At 49.6% G+C, this 23,132-nt stretch overlaps 1 protein-coding gene across 2 annotated transcripts in view; it reads right to left on the bottom strand.

The window, feature by feature from the left end:
- Positions 1 to 3,178: 3,178 nt before the first annotated feature.
- LOC146075872 (uncharacterized) overlaps positions 3,179 to 23,132 on the bottom strand; it is a 28,864-nt gene continuing 8,910 nt past the window's right edge. Inside the window, exons 1-2 of one of the 2 annotated variants that reach the window (XM_083185541.1) lie at positions 7,443 to 8,070; positions 3,179 to 7,197 (exon numbers count right to left, since the gene is read on the bottom strand). In XM_083185541.1, coding sequence (XP_083041667.1) covers positions 5,718 to 7,052 — 1,335 coding nt within the window. In that variant the 5' untranslated portion in view covers positions 7,053 to 7,197; positions 7,443 to 8,070 and the 3' untranslated portion in view covers positions 3,179 to 5,717. Of the gene's footprint in view, positions 7,198 to 7,442; positions 8,071 to 23,132 lie in introns of those variants that run through there. The other variant, XM_083185540.1, reaches the window with a different exon arrangement.

The raw sequence follows: 23,132 nt of genomic DNA, 5'->3' as shown, positions 1-23,132 counted from the left end.
ACCACCGTTCTGCTCACTGATACTTTGCCCGCCAATATGCCTGACCCCTTGCAAGCTTTTGATGCAGCCACCAGCTCGCTAACCCTAAATGCCCCATGGAATGCCATTGCGAATGCTGCCCTGAGCAACGCTGTTTTGAAAACCCCTTTGCACACATCCTTAGCTGCCACCATGAGCTGCCCCAGCACATTGTCTCGGTAATGGGCCGCCTAGCATCAGGCTCTGTTGGGCTCCTCCTGCCCCAACCTTTCATCATTTGGCTGATGGTAAAGCTCTTTGTCATGTCATCCTCCCCTGCTACCTTTGTAAAGAAAGCAATGGCTGCCAGCGCTACCCTCGCTTGCGCCCTAGACTTCCCGTCTTTGTACATTTCCCACAGTAATATTTTAGCGCTTTGCTTTCCAGCTTACCCTCCTTCACTGCTGTTTTCTTATGTTACCCCATTCCTCCCAAGCTGCCCTGTAGCTTCTCCATGTAGCAAACGCTAACGAGTCTTTCACTAGCTTGTTCACGCCATCTTGATGACCTTGATACTTGAGGAGGACATGAGGTGCCGCTTCCCTAAAGGCTTCCCACTTTCCCCTTGAGAGGGCATGAGCTATGATGTTATCTACCCCTGGGACGTGCTTGGCGCAAAAGTTAATGAAGTGCCGCAGGCAAACCAATAGCAAATACCTGATCAGAATGATCGCTGGTTGGGAGGAGGCACTCTGCCTGTTGATCACCTGAACCACCCAAGGTTGTCACACCAGAAGTTTATTTCCTTGTTGGCTAACCTGTTACCCCACATCTCCACCACTCCTATGATCGGGAACAGCTCTAGCAGCAGCATGTTCCTGGTCAGCCCTGCTTGAACACAGCTCTGCGGCCACTGGGATGCACACCATTCTCCCTCGAGATATGCCCCAAAACCACAAGACCTTGCTGTATCGGTGTACATCTGCAGCCTCTTGCTCGACACAGGCGGTGCCGGCCAGATGTGAATACCATTGAATTCCCTTAGAACGGTCTCCCACATGAACACGTCTTCTCTGATTTCTGTTGTCAGCTTAATCGATGATGCGGTTTTCTTACCCCTACTGTGGCCCTTTCCAGCTGTCGGCAGAAGATTCTGCCTATTGGGATAACTCTGCATGCGAAATTCAGTGACCCCCATAACGATTGAAGCTGTTTTATGGTAATCTTGTTTGCTCTGGCCTGCTCTCCAATCTGCCTCATAAGGCCGGCAACCTTGTCTTCTGGTAATCTACACAGCCTGTCGGTGGTATCTATTTCTATTCCCAGATACGACAGTTTGTTTGTAGGCCCCTCTGTTTTTCCCATTGCTATGGGAACCCCAAAAGTGTGGAAAAGCGCCTGCGTGTATTTTAACAGCCGCTCGCATGTGTCAGTGTTCGCCTGGCCGACCATTAGAAAGTCATCCAGATAGTGCGCAATTGTCCTGCAGCCCGTCCCCACTTCAACGCACCAGTGCAGGAACGTGCTGAATTTTTCAAAGAATGCGCATGAAATGGCGCAACCCATGGGTAAGCATAGATCCACATAATAACTGCTCTCAAACTTTAGTACTGTGAATCTGTGACTATGTGCGTGAAGGGGGAGGAGCCTAAATGCTGGTTTGATATCTATCTTCCCCAATTGGGCCCTTACCCCGCAGCTGCGCACTATTCTGAGCGCATTTTCAAAAGACTGGTAAGCGACGCTGCACTGTTGCTTTTCCAAGGCATCATTCACTGATTTTCCTGCTGGGTATGACATGTGTTGGATGAGCCTGAATCTCCCATGACCTGGCCTTTTGGCATGCGCTTTGCACTCCCTGCGCTAACACATCTGACCTGCAGCTTCTCCGTGCCGCTGTCACTAATGCTTTCTTCGCTATGGCAAATGTAAGGCTCTTGCTACTTTATGCACATACTAACACAGCGTGCGAGGAAATGTAGGGCCATTGGAACCTGGTTATACCATCATTTTTCCACCACACTAGAACTCATTCCTGTCAAGAAAGAGTACGTTTTCATACTACGCTTTTGGCATTGCTGTAGCTCAGCGTCCGTCCAGGTCATCAGCCGGGCCACCCCCCCCCCCCATCCTTAGGTATCTGCAGGTGGAAGAGGAAGGGTTGCACTGCGAGGTGACATATTACACGTTAGTTTGTACTGTGTGTAAATACATTGCACCATGCAGCCTCCCAAACCTGAGCAATAATCCTATAATGCCGCCTTCCCTGCATCCTCCTTTTTCAATTTCCTACCCTGCCTCTATCTGATACAAGTGACTGAATAGCTACCCCCATGGAATTTATAACGTCCCATTAAGCCCTGTTGTCATTAGACTTTTCACTAAGCTTGTTCAGTAAATAGTGCATTACCTTTGTTCTAAATGACCGTGAAAAAGAACTTGTACTAAGCTTCAAAAGAAGGGGCTGTTATCCCTTGTATTAGCATAAAGGTTGTAAGATGTTGCCACCACATTGCTGGCAGGTGCACTGCACATAGGTCTCCTTGCACCCTTCTGATTCCTGTACATAATTTGCTCTACACCCTGCTCATGCTATTGCACCTGTGACTGTTTACCACCCAAGTTACACAAAATGACTTAGATTTTGCTGTGATTATTCTGCTTTGCTTATTCCATTTCCAAATTTCCAGCACATTCCACCTTATTGGCAAGCTAACATGCACTGAGCGGTTATCTGCCCTGTGTAGTTATCCGTAACCCATTTTTTAAAATGTTTTTTTTTTTTTTTTTTTTTAATGCGTAATCTGTTAAAGGGCCCATCTACTTTGCACCCAGCTTCAGCAATATTACTTCCCTGCTAAGTCAAAGCATGTACCCCTTAAAAACTTAACTTAGTTGCTATGAGAACTATGGTTCCTCCCCTGTGCCCTAATTATATTCATTACTTCTTATACAATTGCATGAATTGACTTTAACAGAATTCTAACAGCAAAAGATTTTGTATAAAGCAGCAGATTACCCCCAGCACTTTTCAGGAAGTAACGTAAGTTGCTCTGGCCTGAACGTATGGCGATTTTATATCGGACCCGATTTTTGTAATGCATTCACTGACAGAGAGCAGTGAATAAATTACATAGGAAAATTGCATCTCATTGCATCGCATGTCATACAATACTGTGATTTCACTACATTTGCTTAAGTAATAATATCGGGCGCCGTGCTAGGAAAAAAGTACCTATAAATACACTGTACTTGTTGTTACTCGCTGTTACGATGTATTCCTAGTTTTATTTGTGTTATAATGATACAAATATTTCTTACAATGACAAGCTGACACATGTTTATGCATATTATTGGTGTTTTTGCTTATACTCATATTGATATATTTTAAAAAAAATGTGATAAAATTCTAACTGCATTAAAGATTAAATTCATAAAATTACAGAGACGTTGGGAGTTTGTAACAGCAGATTGCAGCAGGGTGGCCGGGTGCCAAATATGGAATTAAGTAAAAGAATAAGAAGGAATACTTGCAAATAAAATATCCCTAGATACTTATCATAATATTTCTGGTTCATTCCTCTGCTGCTTTCTGGGTGTTCTTGCTGGAGAAAGACAATCCTTTCTGCATCACCTGTTGCTATTTCTGATCCTCCCCCTATACTGGTCCTGTCCTTAAGTATGGGTATACGACCCTGGGGAGGGGCCTGCTCCCTATAGCCCTCTCTTACCTTCCCCCATCTCTTCCCTACTATCTCCTTGCCCCATTCCTAATACCAGCAAGACAATTGGGCATACCTCCTGGCCTTGGGCACCCAGACTAATAGTTTATGGTCTCTCCCGGCTAATCGCCACTTGCTCCTATTTCTGGGAATCAGTAGTTCAGTGGTTGCAAACTTAGATTCTTCACGGTGCATTCTCCCCCTATTTGTGGGGGATCTACCTGCAGTCTGTCCACTGGCATCTCTCCTGGATGCATTGCTGGGGGCATTTTATGCCTCACGAGGTTTCCTACCACTCACCCAGACCATACTCTCCAAAGACTCACACCTCCTGTCCTGCTTCTAGGGTACCTTGAAAGTGGGGATCTTCCTTGTTTCTTCCACTGCTGCCTCATGCTGTGGCTGCTTACCTTCCACTGATCTCTCCTGCTGCTCTCACACTGTGCTCTCCTTTCCATAAGGCCAGGGGCTATGGAATATAATACTGCCTGTTCTCCACACCCCCAGCCTGGGCTCTTACCCCTGGACATGCTCTCCTGTGTATTGTATTATCTTCCTCAGTTCACACTCAACTATAGACTGTCCTTTTTTCTAAAACCGTAACATCCAGTCCTAACTCCCTTCACTTCCTGTCCTATCCCCTTACATGTAGTAGGATCTGGAAGAACTGGTTTGGGGATCATTAACTCCCCCACTCACTGATAAGTCTGCATAGCTATTCTAAAACCCCTGCAATGCCTGCAGTTCAGCTAAAGGCTGGGATGCCACATACACACCTGCTATAATCTTGCATGTCCTCATGCAAACCGATCCTTAACATAAAACATGATAAACCAGCATAATTGGAGTATATAAGAGAGACTGCGAACCAAGAATACTGTTACAGCTGCTGTATATGGGAGTGTGTAAGGCTCCCTACTAAGTACGAATCAAGAAAAAGAAGGATATACAGCTCTTGGGTTAGTCTAATCCAAGTGCTGTATATCCTCCTCTTTCATAATTGGAGTATATATTACACAATATAATGAGCACCTGAACAGGAAACATGATAAACCAGCATAATTTCAGTATATATTACACAACATAACGAGCACCTGAATAGGAAACATGACATGCAATACATCACATAAAACACATACTGCTTCCTTTTTACTGTGAATTACAGTCCTGAGTCACAGATTTTAAATGTTTGAACATCTTCTGGCAATTGCACTGAACACTAAATTCAGATGGATTCAGATGGATCGGGCAGTGAAATCAGGCCAAATCGCAGGTTTAGACACCGGGTCCGACCCGATGCACGGTTCCGTGTGCATCGGGTCAGAGACGGCAGGTCGGACCTCACGTGGTTTCCTTCCACTCACCCAGACCATCCTCTCCCAAGACTCACACCTCCTGTCCTGCATCTAGGGTACCCCTGGGGAAGTACATAGAAGTCTTGGTTGTATTGGTCAGACATTTCTAGCTGTGTAACGTCACATTATCTTGCTGGAAGATCCCAGCAACCCCAGCATGTATGGTTGCATGTTATTTGCTAGGATGGATTCATAACTAAATTGGTTGAGTGCTGCCACATGGATGACTGGGTCCAGAGAATGCCATTATAACATCCCCCAGGGATTGCTGAGCTGTCTGGTAGCCCTCAGGTTCATGTTGATGGTGAGCTGCTCCACTGTAGCACGTCAGATGTCCCTCATGCACCTTTGGAGCCAACGTTCACCACTTACATCAACGGCATTTGGGGATTCTCAGTTCTTACATCAATTATTCACAATGGTCCCATCTGCCCAGTCACAATACACAATAACCACAGCGGCATGTTAACAGATCACAATCTGCGCTGTTTCAGAAATACTGCCACCCTTGCCCGAAGGCTGATAATTATCCCTCTTTGCACATCAGATAAATTCCCCCTTTTATTTACGACAGCAATGAGTGAATGACCTTATATACCCACCAAGCCAGTGTATGACACATGAAGTACTTCATGGGCTACATGCTGCTGTCATATGTAGGAGTTCATCATAATTATGTGACTCATTCAGAACATTTATATGGCTTCTCTCCTGTGTGAATCCTCTGATGTCGGACAAGCTGTGACTTCCAGGGAAAACATTTGTTGCATTCAGAACATTTATATGGCTTCTCTCCTGTGTGAATCCTCTGATGACTGACAAGCTGTGACTTCTGGGGAAAACATTTGCTGCATTCAGAACATTTATATGGTTTCTCTCCTGTGTGAATCCTCTGATGTATGACAAGATGTGACTTACGGGGAAAACATTTGCTGCATTCAGAACATTTATGTGGCTTTTCTCCTGTGTGACTCCTCTGATGTAAGACAAGCTGTGACTTCTGGGAAAAACATTTGCTGCATTCAGCACATTTATATGGCTTCTCTCCTGTGTGACTCCTCTGATGTATAACAAGATATGACTTACGGGGAAAACATTTGCTGCATTCAGAACATTTATATGGTTTCTCTCCTGTGTGACTCCTCTGATGTATAACAAGATCTGACTCCTGGGTAAAACATTTGCTGCATTCAGTACATTTATATGGCTTCTCTCCTGTGTGACTCCTCTGATGTCGGACAAGATGTGACTCCTGGGAATAACATTTGCTGCATTCCGAACATTTATATGGTTTCTCTCCCGTGTGACTCCTCTGATGTTGGACAAGATGTGACTTATTGGGAAAACATTTGCTGCATTCAGAACATTTATATGGTTTCTCTCCTGTGTGACTCCTCTGATGTTGGACAAGATGTGACTCCTGGGAAAAACATTTGCTGCATTCAGAACATGTATATGGTTTCTCTCCCGTGTGACTCCTCTGATGTTGGACAAGATGTGACTTGAAGGGAAAATATTTGCTGCATTCAAAGCATTTATATGACTTCTCTCCTGTGTGAATCCTCTGATGTATAACAAGATATGACTCCTGGGAAAAACATTTGCTGCATTCAGAACATTTATATGGCTTCTCTCCTGTGTGACTCCTCTGATGTACGACAAGATGTGACTTCTGGGAAAAACATTTGCTACATTCAGAACATGTAAATGGTTTCTCTCCTGTGTGTATCCTCTGATGTATGACAAGATAATGCTTGTGGGAAAAACATTTGCTGCATTCAGAACATTTATATGGCTTCTCTCCTGTGTGAATCCTCTGATGTAGGACAAGTGCTGACTTCTGGGAAAAACATTTGCTGCATTCAGAACATTTATATGGTTTCTCTCCTGTGTGTATCCTCTGATGTATGAGAAGCTGTGATTTACATGTAAAGCCTTTGTCACACTCAGAACACACATGTGGTCTCTCTCCTGTGAGACTCATCATGTGTGAGATGGGAAAAATTAACTGTTCCATGTTTCTTCTATTCAGAAAATAAAGTCACTTGTGTTAATCCTCCAGGTGTAAGAAGAAATGATGACTTTAGTTGGCTAGATCAGAGAACAACGTCCCTTTCAGCTGGATTTGGACTAAGAATATTAGAAGATGTTGTGCAATCGTCCTGTAAGAAATGTAAAAAGTAAATAAAAAAAGTTAACATAGTCTAACTGTTTTGTCTGGGTTATATTGTGTAAGGAACTATTATATATATATATATATATATATATATATATATATATATATATATATATATATATATATATATATATATATATATATAAAATATACATACACAAAAATAATGAAAAAGATATGCACCATTAAACAGTTTATAATAAAAAATATTTACTAGAAATAATTGCTCACCTACTGTACATAAATGTAAAGATGAAACAGCTTGCTTGATGTCTATGAACATTTACAGTGGAGTGATTTTTTTGGAGGGGGGCACAAGGGCACGTGCCCACATGTTGTTTTATTTAAAAATATCTGGACAGGAGAAACAGGGGGGACAGAGCTGCAGCTGCCAAGAGCCAGCAGAGTGTTTGACCGATCTGTAGACAGAGTTACTGGGAGCCAGCTGATGTAGGGGTGGTGGTAAAGCTCCCGGGAGCCAGAAGAGCAGGAGACAGAGCTGCAGCATTCAAAATGGGAGACGCTGCTGGGAGCTGGCTGATGGGGTGCCGGACGAGGTCCCGACAGTCAGGATCCCGACAGCCATTCATCCAACGTTGGGATCCCGACTGTCAAAACACAGACAGACGGGTTCTCGATGGCCGTCGGCTATTTTCCCTCCCATAGAGGGAGAATAGAATAGGTGGCTCGCGTAGTGAGCCCACAAGGGGCTTTGTTGTGCTCACCATGCTGTCTGGGTCTGGCCAGTCAGGATCCCAACATTGGGATAATGACTGTCGGGATCCCGACTGTCGGACCCATATACCACACCCTGCTGATGGGGCAGTGCTGGCAGAGCAGGGTACAGTACTGAAGCTGCAGGGAGGTGGGATGGTGCACGGATCCAGCTAAGGAGGGATGGTGCTGCAGCTCCTGGAGTAGGGACTGATCTGCAGCTACTGAGAGCTGGCTGAGGGGGGGGGGGCAGTGCTGAAGCTCCTGGGAGCTGGCATAGCAGGGTTCAGAGCTGAAGCTGCAGGGCCCCAACTGAGGGACGGTGCTGCAGCCACTGGAGATGGGGACTGAGCTGCAGCTCCTGAGAGCTGGCTGAAGAGGGGGGGGGGGGGGTGGCGCTGAAGATCCCGGGAGCTGACAGAGCAGGGGACAGAGCTGAAGCTGCAGGGCCCCAGCTGAGGAGGGATGGTGCTGCAGCTCCTGAGTGGGGGACTGAGCTGCAGCTGCTGAGAGCTGGCTGAGGGGTAGTGGTGGTGCCGAAGCTCCTGGGAGCTGGCAGAGCAGGGGACAGAGCTGAAGCTGCAGGGCCCCAGCTGAGGAGCGATGGTGCTGCAGCTCCTGGAGTTGGGGACTGAGCTGCTGAGATCTAGCTATGGGAGGCAGTGCTGAAGCTCCCGGGTGCTGGCGGAGTGCTGTTGGGGGCAAAGGTGTTCCTGTCAGCAGATGAGTTGATGATCTGTTGATGCCAGGAGGAGCCAGCAGAGGGGGAATGAAGCAGCAGGTGATGGGAGCTGGTGGAGTAAGGGATAGATATCTGCTGCTGCCTGGAGAGAGATAAAGTGGTGGACAGATCTGCCCGCTGCTTGGTGTAGGCCAGGGGGATGGAGTTGCTGCTGGCAGTGCAGAAGTGATGCAGCAGAGGAGAGGCTGTTGTTAGAGTGACTGTGCAGGGCTAGGAGAAAGACATCAGCAGGTCAGTGCTCATATAGGTGTCCCAACATGTATTGACAATCCCATAATACCAGCCCAGTGTCTCCCAGCCATCACTCCCCCAGCTCCCCCACCTACCTTATCACCCACTTCCTTCAATATGTCCTTCTCCTGTCAACAAGTGTTTCTCCATCCCACTGTGCCTCTTCCTCCCCAACTGTGTCTATCTGTCTCCCTCTACCTGGCGTCACCCACTACTTCTCCTCACCATCCACTACATCACCTAATGCTTTCTCATGTCACCTATCCCCTGGGATCACCTACTGCTTTCCCATGTCACCTATCCCCTAGCATCACCCACTGCTTCTCCTCGTCATCCTCTACATCACCTAATGCTTTTCCATGTCACCTATCCCCTAGCATCACCCACTGCTTCTCCTCATCATCCTCTACATCAGCTAACGCTTTCCCATATGACCTATCCCCTGGCATCACCCACTGCTTCTCCTCATCATCCTCTACATCACCTAATGCTTTCCCATGGCACCTTTCCCCTGGGATCACCTAATGCTTTTCCATGTCACCTATCCCCTGGCATCACCCACTGCTTCTCCTCATCATCCTTTACATCAGCTAATGCTTTCCCATAGCCCTCCCGCCCGGTGGATACGAACAAAGTTAAGTACAGGGGAAATCTCGCGAGAGCTATAGACCTCTCGCAAGATTTTATGCTTTGTCAATATAAAATTAACCCTTTCTCAAGGTGAGTCGAATGATCCGGATCTTTCAACTGACTAATCCGCTGGATCCCGGCTCGACTAGGTGATCCGTTTTGCCCATCTCTACTCCCTCTTGTGATGCCCCTCCCAGTTTTTCAACACACGTAAAATAACTCCTCCCTCACTTCCCCTGCCATGGTACACCCCCCCCCTGTAAAACATTTCTAGTAAATATTTTTTATTGCACACTGCTCATTGGTGCGTATCTTTCTCCTTCTTTAACAAGTATTCAGCCAGGTTGTTGGTAAGGATTCAATGAAAGAGGCTGCAGACATCTATTAACTTTTCTGGACTTAATTAATCACACTGAGAGGACTTTGCGCTGGGAATCACACTGTACAATGGATATTTTGCAAGAAGCAAAAAATAGTCGTCACTCTGCGATTACAATGGTACAGCAATACATTACATAATGTGCCATCAACGTTTCCTGGCCCCAACCACCATTTCATCAGGATGTGGTCTGTTTAAGTGAATTGTTGCATGTGCAAGAGAGTGACAATCAGAAGCGTGCCTACCGGATTCTTATAGTGACAGGGGTGCCCAGTGGCGTAACTTCAAATATTGCTCCTCCCCGCCAAAGGTTTCTGGTGCTCCCCCCTCCCCCTCCCTGCCCGCCCGCCACCCATATAATAACTTACTCATAGTCCGGCTGTCAGCTGGGATGCCTGTCGGCGCCAGGGCCGCCGAGAGGCAGGGGGGGGGCGGGTACATTTTACCTGGGCCCGGGCCTGCCAGGGGGGCCCGGGTCGGGACACACACTTTAAAATATATTTTTTGGGCTGCGGGTGCGTAGGGAGGACAAGGACCTGTGTGCCCGCCCATGTGTCCGGCCACCCGCCCGTCAGCTGCGGCTGCCACAGTCTTCCCCTGTCTGTCCTTCCCCTGCACACAGAGAGACAGACGCTAAAAGTCATAGTTCACCTCTAGCGTCTGACAGGAAGCACAGCTCTGCACTTCCTGGTAACGCTGCCGGGCTGTGCTTCCTGTCAGAGACGCTGGAAATGAAAAATGACTTCTAGCGTCTGTCTCTCTGTGCGCAGGGGAAGGCAGGATAAAGCAGGGGGCAGCAGCAGCTGATGGGCGGGTGGCCAAGCACATATTAACCCCTTGGCAACAAGCTAGAACCCCTGGCAATGGAAATAAACCCCCCCTTGGCAACGAGCAAGAACCCCTGGCAAAAAATATTAACCCCTTGGCAACATTTAAAAAACCTTGGCAATGAGCAAGAACCCCTGGCAATGGACATTAAATCCCCCTTGGCAACGAGCAAGAACCCCTGGCAAAGTACATTAACCCCCCTTGGCAATGAGCATTAACCCCTGGGAACAAATTTAAACCCATTGGTAACAAGCAATAACCCCTGGCAATGCATATTAACCCCTTGGCAACGAGCAAGAACCCCTGGCAACAGACATTAACCCCCCTCTTGGCAACGAGCAAGAACCCCTGGCAACAGACATTAACTCCCCTTGACAACAAGCAATAACCCCTGGCAATGCATATTAACTCCCTTGGCAACAAGCAGGTAATTTATAATGTATTAGAAGCCTTACTGTGGGGGGCAACGTGGTGTGGCATAGTCAGTGTGTATCGATTTTTGTGTGACATCCCATTTTTTTGGGACGGTTCTGTGGGAATTAGACACTGGCCATGCCCTCACAGCGACAAAACGGCGCCCAAAAATATTTGACGCGTGCCTGCGGCATGCACATATATTCCTTTCTCCACTGCCGTAGTTGGGAGGTATGCATTAGGTGTGAGGGGTATTGCAATGTGTGGCATAATGTGTCAGGGGCATTACAGTGTGCAGCATAGTATCAGGCATTGCGGTGTGCTGCATCATGTTTCAGAGAAATGGCGGTGTGTGGCATAATGTATCGGGCATTACAGTGTGCAGCATATTGCGCTGGGGCATTACGGTGTGCGGCATAGTATTATGGGCATTGTTCAAATTTTAGTAGCTCTCGGGGACTTTTGTTTGTCTTTGTCACGAGTAGCTCTCGCTCAATTAAGGTTGGAGACCAATGGACTAGGAGAGTGGGCATGGGGTTAGCTGTGTCCATACACCAACTCACGCATTCACATGTGCAGTCTAATGCCGGGCAGCGTCTGAGCACTCGCTCAGACACTGCCCGGCTGTTCCCGACCTGGCGTGTGGCCTGCGCTGTGTGATTCGGTCATAGGTCACGCTGCGCAGGCCGCAGCGCTGACCACCAGTGCCGAAACCTGTTTGCCGCCGGGCCTCCCACATCATACCCGACACCGGAACCTGCTCGCCGCCGGGCCTCCCACGTCGCACATGTCTACCCGACGCCTGCCTATGCACTGCGGCCGCCTGCCCCCCTCCACAGCAAGTCAGTGTGGGGGCACAGGGGGAAATTTTCTTTTAGGGATGCCAATCCCTGGATCCCGGGAATACAGGGTTTCAGCATTTTTCAATCCCAGTGATATTGGGGTACTGGCCCCAAGATTTCTGTAGAAATGACCTTCTAGACCTACTTTGTCTCTGTCCCTGCGTCCCCACCGTCTGGTCCTTCGTCACCACCGTCTCTGTCCCTGCATCCCGCCATCTCGCTCTATGCACCTTTGTCCCCGCCATCTCTCTCCCTGCATCCCCACCATTCATCTCACTCTCCCTGAATATTGCCTCAATCTGTGTGGAATAATTTGAATTTTGTGTCATTCCATGTGGCATAATGTGAATTTTAACACATTCCATGTGAATTTTGGCTCATTCTGTGTAGCATAATGTGTAAGGGTCAAGTATAAGGGGTCTACTATTGTGTTGCATAAAGGGTATATGGTGTGGTACACACCCCTCTATCCTTTAATGGCCACACCTCTTTTCTGTCGCTTGCCACTCCAGGGGGGCCCCGTGACGCTGTTGTACCGGGGCCCAGGATTTCTCTTGGCAGCCCTGGTCGCCGCTGCGGTGGTCCCGGCTCCCGAGTCCCGTCCTGGCTTCATTCTGATATGAAAAATGGACCATCACAAAATGTCCGCCCCCATACAGCAGACAGTTTCAGAGAACTGTCTGCTATATAGGGGCGGACATTTTATGATGGTCCGTCTCCATAGGCTCAGAATGAAGTCAGAGCGGGAGCCGGGACAACCGCATCGCTGACCGGTAAACCTGCGGGGCATGGGGGGGGGGGGGGGGGCATTACAATAGCACCGCAGCCCCCCAGCGCCCGCACTTACACTGCGCCTCCCCGCAACCGCGGGGGCTGCTGTGCTATTGTTACGCCACTGGGGGCGCCCATGATGTGTGTGGGAGACGCCACAGGTTCCCGCGCGCCGGGCTGGACGGTGTCTGCACCACTTCTGGGTCACTTAGCATCACCTTCATCCTGTTCTATGGCTCCCTGCTGCTTCCGGGTTTCAGTGACACGCACGTTGGGCCGACCTGTGGTTCCTCCTTGTGAGGAAATAAGGATAAGGGGAAACAGACGCTTGTAAGCCCTTGTCATAAAATAGTGTTGAAAAGAACACAAATAAGTGGAAACAGCGCATATAATGCTGCTTTCCCACTGCTGAAACGGGTCATTACCCATTATTTTTAAATGGGTTTTTAAACAGCAAGAGCCATAAAGACCCTTTCCCACTGCAGCTTTTAAACGGTAAATTACCGTTTAAAAGCCGTTTTTGGCACATTCACACTGCCGTTTAAAAACCCCTTTAACCCATAAAAAATATGAGGGGGGATTAAAAAAAAAAAAAAACGGCGTGGGGTCCCCCCACTGCCATAACCAGCACCAGGCTGAAAGAGCCGGGGCTGGTATTAAAAAATCAGGAAACAAATAGGGCTTCACTGATTTTTTAAAACCAGCCCCAGGCTCAAGGGCCAGGGTTGGTTCCCAAAATATGGGGGACAAAATGAGTAGGGGTCCCCGTATTTTAAGAACCAGCCCCAGGCACAACCAGCCAGCAGGGTAATGCCACAGCCGGGGGACACTTATTATATAAGGTCCCGCGGCCAAAGCATTAACCCTACCGACCAGTCAGCCTGGCCAGGGGTCCTGTGGGAGTGGGGACACCCCCAATAAAGGGGTCCCCCCCTCCAGGACTTACCTGACCAGGCTGACCACTGGGGGTGGCGTAAGAACCAGCCCCAGGGGGTGGCGTAAGAACCAGCCCCAGGCACAACCAGCCAGCAGGGTAATGCCACAGCCGGGGGACACTTATTATATAAGGTCCCGCGGCCAAATGCCCCTGGGCTGTGGGCATCGAGCTGATCTTTGTGTAAAAAAATTGATTAAAAACTATTGTCTTATACCGTGGAACTATGAGTCCCAGCAAGTCTCCCCTGCATGCTGGGACTTGGAAAACCACAAGTCCCAGCATGCGTGGCATTAACGGGCCCGCTGGCACTTGTAGTTCCACAGTACAAGAAATAGTTAAATAAACACACTGTCAAGCCAGAAAAATAAAAGTTTAATACATACATTACACAAACACACTGATACTTACCTATCTTTAGCCCGTCGGTAGGTCCCTGGGTCCGGTCCGGTGGCTTGGTTCCGGGGCCTTGGTGCCGGGGCTGGTCCGGGTCCGGGCAGTGCCGTCTTTCCCATTGGGCACGATGGGCAGTTGCCCGGGGGCCCTAGGACCTAGGGGCCCCCGGCCCAGCCCAATGGGAAAGATGGTGGCCGGGGTCCGGGAATCCGCTCACCCTCGCTGGGGGATCCGGGCAGGGGGATCAGGGCGGTGGCGGTAGCTAGAAGCCTGATTCGGCGAAGCTCTATTTGCCGGCGGGGCGGGAAGCGCTGTTGCATTTGAATAGACTGGCCGGACGCTGATTGGCTGAATTCAGAAAATCAGCATCCGGCCAGTCTTTGAAAAGGCAACAGCGCTTCCCACCAAGCCGGCAAATAGCGCTTTACCTCCTAGCTAGCAGTGAATTTAATTTCGGGGGTCCGTGTGCCGGGGTTCTGATCACCCTCACTGGGTGATCCGGCAGGGGGATCAGGGCATCGGTGGCGGTAGCTAGGAGCCCGAAGCGGCGAAGCGCTATTTGCCGGCAGGGGGGGCGAGAAGCGCTGCTGCATTTAAAATGACTGGCTGAATGCTGATTGGCTGAATTCAGCCAATCAGCATCCGGCCAGTCTTTTCAAATTCAACAGCGCTTCCCGCCCCCGCCGACAAATAGTACTTCGCCGCTTCGGGCTCCTAGCTACCGCCACCGCCGCCCTGATCCCCTTCCCCAGCGAGGATGGTCGGATCCCCGCCACCCGGCCACCATCTTTCCCATTAGCGCTATTTGCCGGTGGGGCGGGAAGCGCTGCTGCATTTGAAAAGACTGGCCGAACGCTGATTGGCTGAATTCAGCCAATCAGCATCTGGCCAGTCTTTTCAAATGCAACAGCGCTTCCCGCCCCGCCAGTTAATAGCGCTTTGCCACTTCAGGGCAGGCTCCTAGCTACCGCTGCTGCCCTGATCCCGCTGCCCGGATCCCCCAGCGAAGATGATCGGATCCCCGGCCGCCGGAAGCTGACTGGCTGCCGCACGGAGCCAGAGAGGTGAGGGTTGGGGAGGTGACTGTGGGCTCCTGGGCAAACTAATTTGGGGGGGGGGGGTCCAGTGAACTAGGTTGCCCAGGGGCCCTTCCTAATGTTAAGACGGCCCTGGGTCCGGGGCTCCAGGGCTGAAGAGTCCGGGGTCCAGGATCCGTAGTAATCCAAAAGGGTACCTGTGGAAGGAAATCCTACTCACCTGGTCCTCTGGCGAAGGATCCCGGCATCTTCTCTTCAAGTCGCGCTTCTCCCGGCTGCTGGTACCCGCTCATACACTGGAGAGAAGCAGAGATCCTTCATCTTCTGCGCCTCTCATCCGAATGATTCTATTGGCCAATCAGGAGCTGACTTTCTTGGCCTAAAGCCATGTCGTCCTAAAGTCATGTTGACCTAATTGCCTGTCGAACTAGCCACATGTCGACCTTTCAGAATGTTCACCTAATGGTGTCGACCTAATGCTTGTTGACCAACTTGCTGTAAACAAAACGATCCCAACCTGCCCGGGGAATGCGCACTCGGCCACCTGAAGCCATTAGGTCTTGGGGGGCTGGGTCTCCAGATTGATTGATTGAGTGTTTTTCTATGTATGTGAATAAAACCAACTGTACTTCACTATATAGATATATTTTTTTATCCTTTTATGCCCTACTTGAATGATGGAGGTATATCATCATTGTGACTTACCAGCGCAGGCTAAGTGTCATTATTCAAATTTTTATGTCTTGTGTATTAACGGGGAAGGAATAAGGAATCCTTTACTTAGGATATTGCACACAGCGTATATCAGGGTTGCCTACTTTGTTATTCTCCTCTCTGGGAGAAGCCCGGAGAGGAGAGTTTCAGCAGCCGCTCAGGGGGCGGGGCTTAAGCGTGACATCACTAAGCCCCGCCCCATGATGCTAAACCAGAAAATTTACGGATCCCCGTGGAAGGGGCGGGGCTAAAATGACGCGATTGTGTCATTTTAGCTCCGCCCCCTCCTCTGAGATTTGAGGATTGCGGGGGTGCCCCCTGAATCCGGGAGGGTTGCCCACCCGGGGGCCGGGAGGGGGGACACGATTTTCGGGAGACTCCCGGAAATTCCAGGAGGGTCGGCAACCCTGGCGTATATATTCATTATACACTTTCACCCTTTTTCCCTCTTGCAAAGTATCTCACTCCCTGTATACTGTATATCCCCTGTATTACACTGTATCTCACTCCCTGTATACCCCCTATATTACAATGTATCACACTTCCTGTATACTGTATACCCCCTGTATATGGCTGTATTCATGTAACACAACTGTCCTGTTACTCTCTGCTGAAGCAGTTACACAGCATATGCCCAGACCTGGGAATTACAAGGTATCTCACTCCCTGTATACTGTATACCCCCTGTATTACAATGTATCTCACTCCCTGTATACTGTACACCCCCTGTATTACAATGTATCTCACTCCCTGTATACTGTATACCCCCTGTAATACACTGTATCTCACTCCCTGTATACTATATACCCCCTGTATTACACTGTATCTCACTCCCTGTATACTGTATACCCCCTGTATTACACTGTATCTCACTCCCTGTATACTGTATTACACTGTATATCTCTCCCTGTATACTGTATACCCCCTGTATTACACTGTATATCACTCCCTGTATACTGTATCTCACTCCCTGTATACTATATACCCCCTGTATTACACTGTATCTCACTCCCTGTATACTGTATTCCCCCTGTATTACACTGTATCTCACTCCCTGTATACTGTATACCCCCTGTATTACAATGTATCTCACTCCCTGTATACTGTATACCCCTGTATTACACTGTATATCACTCCCTGTATACTGTATACCTCCTGTATTACAATGTATCTCACTCCCTGTATACTGTATACCCCTGTATTACACTGTATCTCACTCCCTGTATACTGTATACCCCCTGTATTACAATGTATCACACTCCATGTATACTGTATTACACTGTATATCTCTCCCTGTATACTGTATACCCCCTGTATTACAATGTATCTTACTCCCTGTATACTGTATACCCCCTGTATTACACTGTAAATCACTCCCTGTAAACTGTATACAATGTATCTCACTCCCTGTATACCCCCTGTATTACACTGTATATCACTCCCTGTATACTGTATACCCTTGTATTACACTGTATATCACTCCCTGTATTAAACTGTATCTCACTCCCTGTATACTGTATACCCCCTGTATTACACTGTATATCACTCCCTGTATACTGTATACCCTTGTATTACACTGTATATCACTCCCTGTATACCCCCTGTATTAAACTGTATCTCACTCCCTGTATACTGTATACCCCCTGTATTACACTGTATATCACTCCCTGTATACTGTATACCCCTGTATTACACTGTATACTGTATACCTCCTGTATTACAATGTATCACACTCCCTGTATACTGTATACCCCCGTATTACAATGTATCTCACTCCCTGTATACTGTATACCCCTGTATTACATTGTATCTCACTCCCTGTATACTGTATAACCCCTGTATTACATTGTATCTCACTCCCTGTATACTGTATAACCCCTGTATTACATTGTATCTCACTCCCTGTATACTGTATATTCCTGTATTACAATGTATCTCACTCCCTGTTTGCTGTATACCCCCTGTATTACAATGTAGCTCAGTCCCTGCATACTGTATACCCCTGTATTAAAATGTATCACACTCCATGTATACTGTATTACACTGTATATCACTCCCTGTATACTGTATACCCCCTGTATTACAATGTATCTCACTCCCTGTATACTGTATACCCCTGTATTACAATGTATCTCACTCCCTGTATACTGTATACCCCCTGTATTACAATATATATCAATCCCTGCATACTGTATACCCCCTGTATTACACTGTATATCACTCCCTGTGTAATGTATACCCCCTGTATTACGTTGTATCTCACTCCCTGTATACAGTATACCTCCTGTCTTACAATGTATCTCAATCCCTGTATACTGTATACCCTCTGTATTACAATGTATCTCACTCCTTGTATAACCCATGTATTACAATGTATCTCACTCCCTGTATACTGTATACCCCCTGTATTACACTGAATATCACTCCCTGTATACTGTATACCCCCTGTATTACAATGTATCTTACTCCCTGTATACTGTATACCCCCTGTATTACACTGTAAATCACTCCCTGTAAACTGTATACAATGTATCTCACTCCCTGTATACCCCCTGTATTACACTGTATATCACTCCCTGTATACTGTATACCCTTGTATTACACTGTATATCACTCCCTGTATACCCCCTGTATTAAACTGTATCTCACTCCCTGTATACTGTATACCCCCTGTATTACACTGTATATCACTCCCTGTATACTGTATACCCTTGTATTACACTGTATATCACTCCCTGTATACCCCCTGTATTAAACTGTATCTCACTCCCTGTATACTGTATACCCCCTGTATTACACTGTATATCACTCCCTGTATACTGTATACCCCTGTATTACACTGTATACTGTATACCTTGTCATGATCCCCCTTTGGGCACCCCCACCTGGATCATGAGGGGGTAGGCACCCCAAGATTCCTAAATATAGCCCAGAGACCCAGACACTCTCTTACCTGAATTAACAACATTTTTCCAATACAATTCCCTGCCTGCCATCTCATGGGAGCCGTGCCTCTCACACTAATAGAGCCTTCCACAGGACTGTGTGTTCTATAGTACTAGGACCGGACTTTATTACATACCAGATGCCTGCCTGCGATGGGAAATAGTACCGCGTGTTTATAAGTATTGCGCCCATCAGGGCATATGCTCCTGAGCCTGATATGTCTCTATCACAGTAATGTATGGTTTATTGCATGTGTGTAATATCTTGTTGGCTAATGCGGACAGCCGACACCCCCCTATCTCATCCCCCTCACAGGAAGCATCAGCAAGCTGAATAGGCTGAGACTTCGCAACCAACAACAGGGTCTGTTTTGACTTCACACCTGGGCCGCCCCCTTATCAGCAATGGTTCCTGGCCTTTTGTTCTCCCCGGGGACTTGTTATAGACTGGCCGGCACCAGACCAGCAGGGGGCCAGAGAGTCCCAGAGAACAGCAAGTTGGCAGGGCTACAGCAGCAGCCAATCCCTACACAGGACTCAGGGGCATTTACATCTCAGGCTTCAAGCAACAACCAATCCGGTCGCAGAACTCAAGGATAAAATGGGCTGAAACAACAGCTCTGGGTTCCACTTTCTGCATCCATCCAGGATCCCTGACCCGGCGAGGCAGGATCCCAGGGGAGGAACTGAGTCCCCTCCAGACCCCACCAGACCATCAGCAGTGGGCAGTCGGCCCTGGCGCAGTGGACCCCATACCACAGCCAGCGGTTTCATCCAGCGTGCCAGCACCCCGACGGCACCCACAGGCCAAGCGGCTGGGATTCATCACCTGCAGGACCAGCAGTGGGCAGTCGGCCCTGGCGCAGTGGACCCCATACCACAGCCAGCGGTTGCATCCAGCGTGCCAGCACCCTGACGGCACCCACAGGCCAAGCGGCCGGGATTCATCACCTACAGGACCGGCAGCGGGCATCGGCCCTGGCTCAGTGGAGTCCGTACCTCCGCTGGGGTTCTGCATTTCCCCCTCACCAAGGCTACACCAGCCTCAGCTCAGAGACTGCCCAAGGTGACTATTGACTGTGGAAGGGAAGGGGAAGTGTTCACTTTTGTGTGGTTCTGATATAGTTAGTGTGTGCTGTGTATATTGTAGGCTACCTGTATTGTGTAGTGTTAGTGGTGTGGTTATGGTTTTCATGTACTGTTAATATGAAATAAAGGTGCGTTTTGTACCTTGCTTTTGTGGCCTTACTGTGTGATCCGCGAACCGAGGTTCTCCCGGGACTGTGCAAATGCTGTAAACACTGCCTTTCTCAAGGCGGATACGAGCGATAGGCCCCCCCATGCACCCATGAGCCCGGGAGTCCTTACAATTGGTGGCAAGCAGTGGGGATCACACAGTCCTGTAGACCAGGCAGAACCAGGGGCCCGTATCGTAATACGGCCAGGTTCTGTTGGCGCAATAGCCCATAACCAGTAGTATAGAACCACACAGAGGTGAGCTCTTGTAACCCTAGCAGGGATGCCGGGGAGGAGAAAAAGGATAATTTGTGAGGGCATTAAGCGAGGGAAGAATTCCGCTTAAGTGCCGGCTTGTCCAGGGGACAATCCCTGCAAGCGAGGGAACGGCGGAGTGTGCCGTGGCCCAGAAACGGAAGCTGACGTAAGGGGGTCCAGCAAGTGACGCTGACCAAGCTCTACGAGTGCAGCCCGTGTGGAGAATGGCTCCAGGAAAAGGACAGAGACGTCCAAAGAGAGGCAAGAGGTGCCCACAGTCACCCAGAGCAGTGAGGCTCATAGATGAGGAATCGTCATGGAGTCTTCTGGCTGAGGAATGGGACTGGAGAAGCCCATCCACGCTGATGCAGCCCCTCTGGGAGGATTGGGAAGCAGCATATCGGTGGATTAATGTATGGACAGGTGCTACTACAGAGGAGAAAGCAGCTTACCTGACCGATGAATTTAAGCAGTATGTATCTGAGGCTGCTGCAGGAAACCTGCTGCATACGGTGGCGTGGAAGGCTTTTGTCACAGAAGTAAGTAGCGCCACGCATCAGCTAATGCACAGAAGCCGGGTCGCTGAGGCCAGCGTGCCAGCACCGGGTAATGTGGGTCCTGGGAAGGAGCCCGCAAAGAGAACTCAAAGGGAGGAGGAGTTGATGGTGCCACCGGGGTGGATGACCGAGGGGTCCACTACCGAGATCCCAGGGGGGGAGGCAGAGGAACTGTGGCCTGCAGAATCTGGAGCTCCATTAGCGAGAATGAGTCTGGAGGACCTAACTGACGAATGGAGGCTACGATGCAGCACACCCCCTGAAGGCCGCTCACACTGCACTCTCATCCGATGGGTGTACGAGCAACAAGAGGACCCGCTACATGCATTCAGCGTGTATAGGAACTATGTCCTGTGTCCAGGAGTACTGAGAAGTGTCCAGGAGCAGTTGCAGTGTCTCCTGCACTGTTATGATAATGCAGAGAGGGTCGCCCTGGCACAGGGACAGCTGAATTCCCCAGAGTGGCTGGACCAGTGTCAGAGGGTGGAGGCAGAGGAACGTCGGCTGCTGCAGCTTATGCATCCTCAGAGAGCCACAGAACTAGATCCCCCACTGACACAGGGAGAAATCACAGAACTGTTCCCATTCAGTGAGTTGGGAAATGAGGAACTAGCTGTGGAGTGTCCCTGCGATATCGCACCAGGGACCCCGGACTCTAAAGGAGCCCTAACATCATGGACTGTGATTGTGGCAGATGGATATCGGGGAGGGGATATTTATTCCCCCTGCATTGTGCCAAGTAGTGTGGCGGAGCTGGGCACTGTGGCCCCACATGGGGATGATGGACTGGTGCACACGGAGCCCGTGATAGATGGAGCAGTGCTAGTATACAGTGCAGGGGCTGCCCCAGAGACTAGCCCCAGAGCAGAGCAGATCTCGGAGGCTGGGACTGTGATGGCTGAGTCCTCGCCACAGGAGGTACAAAGCAGTGGCCAGCCACTGCTCCAAGCAGCTAGCCAAAGGATGGGGGTGCACCCAAAAATGGCACCCCAGGAAGAATGGCAGTACATCTTCCCTTTTGCAGACGTGGGAGATGGAGACTTTGAAACTAGTGGCCAGGGGGTCTACAATGATTGTGCCCCAGCAGAGGGGGCAGTACTTCTCCCCTACATGACCACCAGCGGCCCAGCGAATGAGGGCATCTTGCCCCAGGAGCCCCAGCATATTCAGCAGGGGGAGATGGAAGGAAGTGTGTCTGGGGTGCGCTCTGCCACTCTACCACCCCAGGAGGATTATTCAGGACTGTTCCCACTTAGCCATCAGAGCCAGGAGGATCTGGAGTCAAAAGGCAGGTATGTGACCGGGGTGCCAGAGCAGGGAGTAGAGGCTGGGGTGCAGCGCTTCTGTGAATCCCCTGCAAGAGTGACTGACTGTAATTATGTGCCCGGGGAGCCGCTGCAGCAAACAGGCAGCCAAGCAAGCAAACATGGAGGGGATGGTCAGAGGCATAGCTCAGCACCCCCCTGCGCCTCAGAGGAAGACACCTCACCACCCAGCATGGCACGAGCAAGAGAATGTGAGTTTGCACCTGGGGCTGTAAGGGAGATGCCAGCAGTGCTGCCGTACAATGCCACCCCACCAGTCCCTCTCATCGCCAGGCTGGGGAAGCAGTGCACCCTGGGGAAGATGGAAGTTTGCCCAGGGGAGGCCCAGCAGTTATTGTTCAAAGGGCTGGGGGAGGTGTTCGACCCAAAGGGGGGGATTGTGGGAAAATCAGGGGGAGACTTGCGGATACCCCCTGCTTCTCTGCAGCCATTGTGTGAAGGAGAATCCTCAGGACCGCTGCCTACTGCTGAGGGCAGGTGGGGGCAGAGTGTGCTGAGGCCCTGCAAGGTGGATGAACAGACATGGATGGAAGGTTGCCCAGGGGAGGCCCAGCAGCTTCAGGGGCTGGGGGAGGTTTCAGGCCCAAGTGGGGTGACTGTGAAGGCTTTTGAAGTTTTGGGAGAAGCATCGTTGTTACCCACTGCTCCCCTGCAGCCAACGTCGGCGCTGTTGTCAAGAGCAGAATCCGCAGCCAGGTTTCCGGATTGTAGCCTGTGTACACCGATCGGGCCCCTCCCAGTTGCGCCAGAGGCGGAGGGAGGAGGGCCAACCAAAAAGGCAGGAGAGAAGGAAAGATTTCCACATGACAGGGGCAAACCCTGTAACTGGGGTACTGGAATGCGGGTTACACATAGTGAACTGCTGACCTCGGACCCCCCTCATCCAGAGCAGGAGGAGCGGAATCACGCCTCCAGGAGATCACTGGGCCCGGTCATCCTGACTGGCTCCGATCTGGGAGCCAGCCCCT

Source organism: Crinia signifera, chromosome 4 (assembly GCF_055691185.1).
Source record: "Crinia signifera chromosome 4, ASM5569118v1, whole genome shotgun sequence".
In the NCBI taxonomy this organism is placed as follows: domain Eukaryota; kingdom Metazoa; phylum Chordata; class Amphibia; order Anura; family Myobatrachidae; genus Crinia; species Crinia signifera.
This window is presented reverse-complemented; position numbering and strand designations above follow the sequence as displayed.